At 43.1% G+C, this 9,474-nt stretch overlaps 1 protein-coding gene across 6 annotated transcripts in view; it reads right to left on the bottom strand.

The window, feature by feature from the left end:
- Window positions 1-377: 377 nt before the first annotated feature.
- The window catches only part of cdk15 (cyclin-dependent kinase 15), a 33,787-nt gene continuing 24,690 nt past the window's right edge, over window positions 378-9,474 (bottom strand). For 4 of the 6 annotated variants that reach the window (XM_043693182.1, XM_043693183.1, XM_043693178.1 and 1 more), the window contains 2 exons: window positions 5,244-5,365; window positions 378-2,109 (listed from right to left, as the gene is read on the bottom strand). In XM_043693182.1, coding sequence (XP_043549117.1) covers window positions 5,265-5,365 — 101 coding nt within the window. In that variant the 3' untranslated portion in view covers window positions 378-2,109; window positions 5,244-5,264. The other 2 variants (XM_043693179.1, XM_043693180.1) reach the window with 2 other exon arrangements.

The raw sequence follows: 9,474 nt of genomic DNA, 5'->3' as shown, positions 1-9,474 counted from the left end.
AAAATGTAGGGGGTGATCGATTCACAGGGGAATGTAGCACAAACAGCCAAGTTTCTGGTATTGAGACTGGCTCCAATGCAATGAGGGGTACGTCGGGTTCCAAGAGATCAATTGTGTTAGGGGACCCTTTAGACAGACTTTGCTATGGCCAGCAGCGAAAAATCAGAACGGTGTGTTGCCTCCCTGGTGCCAGGATAAAGGAATGTCTCAGAGAGGGATACCAACACAGATGTGGCTCATTGACCTACCAAGAGGGGCAGGCAATCACAAAAGAAGCAGCAGGCCTTCAACTTGGGCACACTGGGAAGGCCACTCGGATTGAACTTCCTCCAATACACTGCGGCGGTCTTCACAGTAGAATGGAACAAACAAGCTGGTTCCGATGTGGTGGGTCGGTTTTATTAAGTTCAATCCTGTATGACATCTCCCCAAAACCCCAAATCCATCTCAGCCCTTCACTCCGGGGGTAGGGGAGGTGCAGACACCTTGCTAAAATATGGTCCAAAGGGAAAGCCATTCTCCATAACCCATTCAGGTGTCCCATTCTTCAAGTGTAGGCCAGGATTGAGAGTGAGGGCAGGCAAAGCGACCTTGGTGTGCATCGCACACACTGATTGGTCACGGCATGGTTTAAAGTCAGCTCCAGTGTCTAGTACTGAAACTTACAAAAATTCAAAGACTACAACCTATCCCCGCCAACAAGCCCACAGCTGACAGCTGTCTGGATCACACATGCTCCAGCCACCAAAACTCTCTGCTGTGTTTTAAATTGTCATGAGTTTAACAAGTAAACAAGTGACACTGCACTCAAATTCTGGCACTTATTTCCACAACAACAGAATAGGGACAGCATGGGATTAGATAAAGAGTAAAGTTCTTCTCTGCACTGTCATATTAAACACTTCCAGGACAGAGACAGCACAAGGTTATAAATGGAATAAAGCTCCCTCTACACTGTCCCATTAAACACTCCCAGCATGGGATTCAATACAGAGTGAAGCTCCCTCTACAATGTCCCCACTAAACACTTCCACGACAGGTATAGCATGGGATTCGATAGAGTAAAAATACCTCAACTCTTTCAAACATAAACCAAGCTCCCTCTACGCTATCCCCAACAAACATTCTCAGGATAGGGACTGCATAGAGTAAAACTCCATCTATTCTTTTAAACTGAAAGTAAAGCCCTTCTCTACACTGTTCCTATTAAGCACTCCCAGGACATGGATAGCACAAGTTAGATAGAGTAAAGCTTTCTCTACACTGTTCCATTAAACACTCCGAGGACAGAGTTAGATACAGAGTAAGGGTTTCTACTCTTTTAAACTGAAAGTAAAGTTCCTATGTCACTGTCCCCATTAGACACTATCAGGATAGGTACAGCACAAGCTTAGATCGACAATAAAGCTGCATTTACTATTTTAAATCAAAAGTAAATCTCCCTCTTTTAAACTGTAAGTAAAGCTTCCCCAATGCCATCCCCAGCAAACGCTCCCAGGACAAGGTCATCATGGGGTTAGATACAAAGTAATGCTCCCTCTACCCTGCACCCATCAAACACTCCATCACAGGCACAGCATGGGGTTAGATACAGAGTAATGCTCCTCTACTCTTTTAAACTAAAATTAAAGTTCCCTTGATAAGGTCCCCATCAAATATTCCTAGGACAGGGACAGCACACAGGGACTACATGTAGAATAAAGCTGCTTCTGCATACATTCAAAGTACAGGTACAGCATGGGACTAGACACAGAGTAAAGCTATCTCCACTCTTTTAAGCTGAAATTAAAGTTCCCTTGACATAGTCCCCTTCAAACACTCCCAAGACAGGTACAGTATGGGACTAAATACAGAGAAGACTCCCTCTACATTGTCCCCATCAAACATTCCTGGGACAGGTACAACACTGGGTTAGATACAGAGTAAAGCTCCTTGTACACAGTCCTATTAAATATTCCTGGGGCAAATGCAGCACAGTGAAGCATTGTGGATGAGAGGCTGGTCCATCCTGAACTTAGAAGATGAAGCCAGGTTACATGTTCAGGGGTCTTCAGTCTCTTGATGTTAGGGCTCTAGATGGTTAAATGGCAGTGATTCACAGAAAACAATCTGCAAAGGAAAGAGTGGAATGTTAGGGAGGTGAGGTCACTGATAATCCTATCACGTAGAATTATCCACACTTGTGTGAACAGGGAGACAAGTGAATGCTACAGCAAAGCACAGGTTGGTGAGGCTCAAATCAATAAACTGGAAGTTTCCAAATGCTTGTTAATAACTAATTGCTTTGCCTGTCATGGGAATGAGTCAGGGAATACATCCCCACCAATAACAGCTGCTCTACTACCACCTCACACTCACAGAAGTGTTTTAACTAGCTAAAAACCAGACATCTGCCCTCCCTCAGGAGAAAGGCCTTTCCTCAGAGAGTTAAGGGCTATCTGGCAGCTCTGTAGACCCTGCAGGGGACAGAATCTAAAGCTCAACTGCAGGACCAGGCAAATGTGAGGGGACTCTTGGCAGAGAGAGGTAACATCACAATAATAATGGTCCAATACTCAATTGTTCATCTGGGACTGGTAAACCCTGTGGGTTTGTTTATTTAAAACAGTAAAACACATTACAAGTTACAATGAGATTACAGCAAACCAACTGATTTTTTTTTAATAAGCTTTCAGATTCAGAGCAGCCTAACTGCCAGGCAGATATATACACACAGCACATGGAGTACTTCAAGGTCAACTCCCTTCAAGGTACACATACAACAAGTCCCCTCCTTTCTGAAATGAAGTTTAATACAATAACAAGCGAGTCTATATGTTTCAATTAATGTATAGGTAATTTGTTGTATGCCCAGATATCATTATGGTAACTTTGACTGTGAAATCAGCCACATCTCTGGGCAGTGATATTGTTTGTCATTCCTGCTTGCTACGTTATGATTTTCTTTCATGGATTGCAGTTCTTGTTCCAGAATTTGCTTATCCTGAAGCACGAGAACCAAGCTTTGTTCCAGATCAGCCACTAACTGGTCTTGTTCCTCAAGTTGTTCCAAGTTGTTTGAATCTTCTTCTTATTTATTGCTTTGTTCCTGAAGTCCACATCATTTTGAAGCTGCTGGTTTTATATCTTAGATTCTTTCAAATCTACAAAACATTTTAGCTTTCTGTCAGTCCAATATATTTCTTCCTTCATAATGTATTCTAACAAAACCCATGATTTTCTTTGAAATCTTGACTTTTTACAATTCCTACTTCAGTGGTTGTTTGTATCCTTCTTTGTCCTGTTAGGTTCTGTCACTAAGGCATCATTGCTGGCATTTATTTCTGAAAGGGCTGACTCACGAATGTACATTCTCAGCTATTTTTTGTTTTGCAGGTCTGTCATTTTCTCCAACATTATTTCGAGCTCAGGCTGATGTTTCTGTAGCTGCTCCTGTTAAGCCTGATCCGTTTTACGTTAGAGTTGCTCCAGGATCACCCTGTAAACCAGCAATCTTCTTACCGGATCGATGGTACAGAACCTGCCATGCATCCCACTTCCTTTCCTTCACTTGCAGCTCTTTATTCATTTTGAGATGAGTAAAGGTATCACCTAAAGACCTCCTCATCAAGGGGATGGTATTCAAACGTTTGGATTTATCCCAAATTAGTTTTTCAGCTTCTTTTTCTGAGAATGTTCATTTTTCTCTCCAAAGAAAAGAGCTGAGATTTTAGCTCCACCACTCTGCGAGAAAGTCATGTGCCAATTCATTTGCAGCCCAGCAAGTGTTTCTTGAATAATATGCTGCAATTTTTGTTGTGATCCCTGATGTTTGATTGATCTCAGATTTTTGTGACTGGTGTAAGGTACAGGTCGTTCTGCTATAACGTGCGTTTCGTTGATGCGAATTTGCTATAACATGATTCACGAATTGGGGACGATGTTTCTACAATGCAAATTTTTAAAGCGTGTATTGGTTATAATGCGATTCCAGCCCTATTAATTTGAATGGTACTGCTATTGCATGATTTTCTTATATCATGGCTCTGCACAAGAACGGAACCACTGCATTATAGCAGAACTGACTGGATGTCATGCTGTTACACCTTGCAATTGCCAGTCCAGCAGTGTCTACCATGTTGAACATCTATGACGCCCAGGTATAGTTCCAACACTGTTTACACACAGCTCATGGAATCCTTAAAGGTGAACTCACTTGAACACAAGGTACACATACAGCATGAGGAAAGGTGAGGCTGGGTGGGAGATGACCCTCGAGTGGTTATCGATTTCAGACGCTCAATTGGGTCCAGCCTAGGCCTCACTTGTCCCACAGAAACTTGTGGAGAGGTCAAGGCAGGTGGGAGGGCAGCGCGAAGGTCATCTGGAGAATTCTTTACAGGCCCAATTACCTATAAAGACGTTCATGGCAGAGCTTAAAATGTATCCAATTGTCAGACATGTGAGCTTCCCAGGCCAGTGGAAGCCCGTCCGTGATTGTACAAATGGGAATGTCAGAATATACAACACCAGGAGGAAGAGAGAGAGAATGAGACATTATGAGGGAGAATAAGTGAGTGAGAGTGAGAAAAGGAGAGAGGAACAGCAAGAGGGAAAGAGAGACACAGAGAGAGAAATAAAGGGAGAGAGCAGCAGAGAGAGAGAGGGAGAGGGCAACAGAGGGTGGGAGGTAGTCAAAGAGAGTGGACAGCATGTGGAGTCAGAGACATAGGGTTAGGGTTAGTAGACATAGCAAGAGAGAGGAGAGCACGGGCAGCTCAGGGTAGTTAGAATTAAAGTGGGGGTTAAGCTGAGTGTCACATTCATTTTCCCTGCTGTTAAATCCCAGTTTTTCCCCTGGAGAATCCTGAGATTCAGGCCTGTGTCGAGACACACCAACAGGGGCTGTCTTTGTATTAGAGATACCTCCTGTATTAGTTGCCTCCATCCACTATCAGACAGGCTTGTACTGCACATGGCAATGAGGGCAATGCCTGGAGGCCTGACTCAGTCAGCCTCCCCGCCTGAACTTTGTGCATTTTGAAATCAAATAGAGTAGAGAAGAAAAAGCTTGCCCCATGGTGATTTCAGAAAGAATGACCTCCAACACTGACAGTCACTTCCATGTCTCACAGATCCTGGGAATGCCCCCAACCTCCACTCCCAGAGAAAGGGCAAGTGGGTAGAACAATTCATCCCGTTTCTGATTTCCTCTCCCCCTTGCCCTCCCGGGGGCCATGAACAGTCTCCAGTCTGTTCCCTACCTGTCCCATTCTCCCTCCATGTCAGGCAAGGATTGAGGTGCATCTGACCTTCCGAAAGGGATGGAAAGCATTCCGGGCCTCGGGCTCCAACCGGACACCAGCCACACTGAAGATGGAAATCACTGCAAGAGACACAGGAGCAGCAGTCAGCAAGGGAACAGAGAGCGCTGCAGAACTCAAACACTCAGGGCTGCCTTTACAATATAGCTCAGGTACACATTGCAACAGCAAGGCCCACTGACTGTGACTAAAGCTCAATTTTTGTACAAAACAGAGATTAATGCCATGTTCTCCATCCACTGTGGAGTTAGCAATGGTACTCATTAACATGGATACCTGTGGTGTGGAGTTTGACATGGTGGCTTAGGACCAGAGGGCACAGTCTCCGAATAAAGGGGCACCAATTTAAAACTGAGATGAGGAGGAACTTCTTCTCTCAGAGGGGTTGAGAGATTTTGGAACATCTTACCACAGGGATCTGTTGGGGCAGAGTCCTTGTGTGTATTTAAGGCCGAGACAGGTAGACTTTTGAACAGCAGGGAAAAATCAAAGGTTATGGGGGGGAAGGGCAGGAAAGTGGATGCAAGGAATATTGGACCAGCCACGACCCTATTGAGTGGAGTAGGAGGCACAAAGGGCCAAATGGCCTACTCCTACTGTATTCCTGTTTATTAAAGTCTTATGCTTGAATGGCATTCTCCAGTTTGATTGATCTAAAGCTAGGGTCTCCCATATATCAGTGGGGATGTGTGGCCTCTTCAAGGATATTTTGAGTAAATTCTTTTAAGCATTTCTGCTATCTTCCTGTGATTCTCCTGCCATGACTGAGTTCAGAGTAGTGCAGATGCATCAGGAGTCTGGGGTCAGGCAAATGAACATCATGTCCTGCCCAGCAGAACTGGGCATATTAGACTGGGAGTCACATTACAGGTGGATCACCTTTCTTGTCATGGGTTCTGGAGAAAGGCACTGCTCATAGTACTTCTCCATTGTTTTGTGAGGTTTGCTGAAGGATGTGGAAGTGTCTGAAATATACAGGAGCACAGGGATCACTACTGCACGATTAACCAGGAATTTAACCTCCTGCCTGAGATCCTAGTCTTCAAATGCTTATTTTCTCCTCAGTTGGCCAAAGGTTGAGATGGCACATTGGAGGGGATGAAGAACTTGGTTAGCTGTCCATGTCTGGCTTCATTGAGAGGAAGCTCCCAAGTCCATACTGTCCACATTTTCCAGGATCTTGCTGTTGACTTTAATCAATAGGAGCAGTTGTTCTGTCATGGGAACTGATTTGTAGAGGACCCTTGGTTTTCTGGGTGTTTAGTGAAAGGTCCATTCAGTGAGCACTTTGAATGCATTCTTGCTGATTCCCCAGATTCTCCTCTCTACAAACTCAAGGTCATCCCAAACTAAGCTCCTTTGGTTTAATTAATTTCCTTGTTCCCCTGGCTCCACCTGTAACAGGCCCACATTTGTCCTAGCTCAGCTTGAAATTTCCATACATCAACAAACCTTCTTTTTCTGCTTTCTTTATAAGCTTCTTAATCCTCCTTTACTTTGGTTCTAAATTTCTTCCAATCCTCAGTCATAGAACATTTTCCGGCCTGCTTATAAGCCACTTACTTTGTTCTAAGTCAATCTTTAACTTGCTTTCTTAGCCAATGTTGATTTTCTTGTTCCATTGAGTGTTTATGCCTTTAAGTAATATATACCTGTACACACAAAACAGGACAAATCCACCTTAGCTAATTATTGCCCAATCAATCAGTCTACTCTTGCACATCAGTAAAATGATGGAAGGTTTCATCAACAGTGCTATCAAGCAGTACATGCTCAGCAATAACCTACTCAGTGATGCTCCTGAACTCATTACAGCCTTGGTTTAAATATGGACAAAAGAGCTGAATTCCAGAGGTAAGCGGAGAGTGACAGCCCTTGACATCAAGGCTGCATTTGACTGAGCATAGTCATCAAGGAACTCTAGCAAAACTGGAATCAATGGGTATCTGGGGAAATCTCTCCACTGGTTGGAGTCATATCTGGCACACAGGTAGATGGTAGTGGTTGTTGGTGGTCAGTCATCTCAGCTCCAGGACATCGCTACAGGAATTCATCAGGTTAGTGTCCTAGGCCCAACATCTTCAGCTGCTTCATCAATGACCTTTCCTCTGTCATAAGATCAGAAGTGGGGATGTTTGCGAATGATTGTGCAATATTCAGCACCATTCATGACTCCTCAAATACTAAAGCAGTCCATGTTCAAATGCAGCAAGATCTGGACAATATCTAGGCTGATAAGTAACATTTGCACCCCACAATTGATTGGAAAAAACCATCTCCACTTGAGAGAATCTAACCAACGGCTTTACTATTACTGAGTCCCCCACTATTAACATCCTGGGGATTACCATTGAACAGCTTACCATTTCTTTACACAGAGAGTTGTGAATGCATGTAATACATTGCCAGAGGTGGTGATGGAAGCAGAGTCATTAAGGACATTTAAGCGACTGTTGGACATGCACATAGACAGCAGTGAATTGAGGGGTGCATAGGCTAGGTTATTTTACTTTAGATTAGGAATAATCCTTGGCACAACACTGTGGGCCTAGGGGCCTGTTCTGTGCTGTACTTTTCTATGTTCTATGTTCTAAGAAACTCAACTGGACTCACCATATAAATACTGTGGCTACAAGAGCAGTTCAGAGGCTAGGAATCTCTGAGTAACTCAGTTCTTGACTTACCAAGTCAGCAGTGTGATGGAATATTCACCACTTCCCTGAATGGGTGCATATCCATCAACACCCAAGAAGCTTGACACCATTCTGGACAAAGCAGCCCACTCGACTGGCGCTACATCCACAAATATCCACTTCCTCCACTATCGATGCTCAGTACACATTGCTCCTGTTACTATCTATAGGATGCACTGCAGAAATTCACCAGGTTTCCTAAGGCAGCACCTTCTGGACCTATCTGGAAGGACAGGGCAGCCAATGCATGAGAACACCACCACTACAAGTTCCCTCCATTCTGATTTGGAAATATATCACTGTTCCTTCACTGTCACTGGGCCAAAATCATGAAACTCCCTCTTTAACAGCATTGTGGGTCTAATTATACCAATTGGACTGCTGCTGTTCAACAAGGCAACTCATGACCACCTTCTCGGGGCAACTGGGGACAAGCAATAAAAGGTATGTAATTCATATATACTAATGTCATTTTGTTAAGGGTTTGAAATTCAAACTAGTGATATATGGGTGTTGGTCTGTGTGAAGGGGTTTAAAAATTAACTGTGTCAGTCTTTCCAGAACCATGATTATAAACCAGAACATAGCAGGGAGCTGCAAGAACTGCTAGAGTATAAATGGAACTTTGTTTACGCTGTGTGAATTTACAACAGAATAGAAAAAGAATCAAACCATTAGCTGTAGCAAATCTAAGATGAACAAGTTTATTTTAAAATAAATTCAAAATCTTTTTGGGTTTAGTTTGAAGGAGACCTGACTAAAGTCAGATGCAATCATACTCTCCTGAGAAAAGAAAGATTGTTCAGAGCAGTTAAGGAACTGAGTTCTCTCAGTGAAAGAGAGCAGTTTGTAAAAATTCCAGGCTGGGAGTGTATGCTTAAAAATCGGCAGATTACTTAAAACTGGGAAAGTTTAAACTCGCCGTTGTATGTGCATTCAAGGGAAAATACTTCATATTTCAGGGTAGGAACTGAGAAGGAACAGTTATGTCAAACCTATATACTTGATGGGGGAGGAACATTTTCCTGGATTTTGATTAACCGTAAATTGATCGTTTTGGAAAGTAGATGGGAATTTGTTTTACCGTGCATTTTGAAATCTTTTTAACTATGTTATATTTTGATAGCTCAGTTTATTTTATTGATTTTTGTTTGTTTTTAACTTATATTGTTAGAACCAAATCTTCAGCCTTGAATGTTTAGTTGTCAGTGAAAAACTACCATTTAAAAAAAAAAATGAAAATATGATCTATCAGACCAGATTTTAGTCTGTGATCTGATTTGTTCGTCGTAATATCATAGAGTCATAGAGATGTACAGCATGGAAACAGACCCTTCGGTCCAACCCGTCCATGCCGACCAGATATCCCAACCCAATCTAGTCCCAGCTGCCAGTATCCGTCCCATATCCCTCCAAACCCTTCCTATTCATATACCCATCCAAAAGCCTTTTAAATGTTGCAATTGTACCAGCCTCCA

The sequence above is a fragment of the Chiloscyllium plagiosum genome, chromosome 7 (assembly GCF_004010195.1).
Source record: "Chiloscyllium plagiosum isolate BGI_BamShark_2017 chromosome 7, ASM401019v2, whole genome shotgun sequence".
NCBI classification, from domain to species: Eukaryota; Metazoa; Chordata; class Chondrichthyes; order Orectolobiformes; family Hemiscylliidae; genus Chiloscyllium; species Chiloscyllium plagiosum.
Note: the sequence above shows the minus strand (reverse complement) of the source record. Positions and strands in the feature narration are given on the sequence as shown.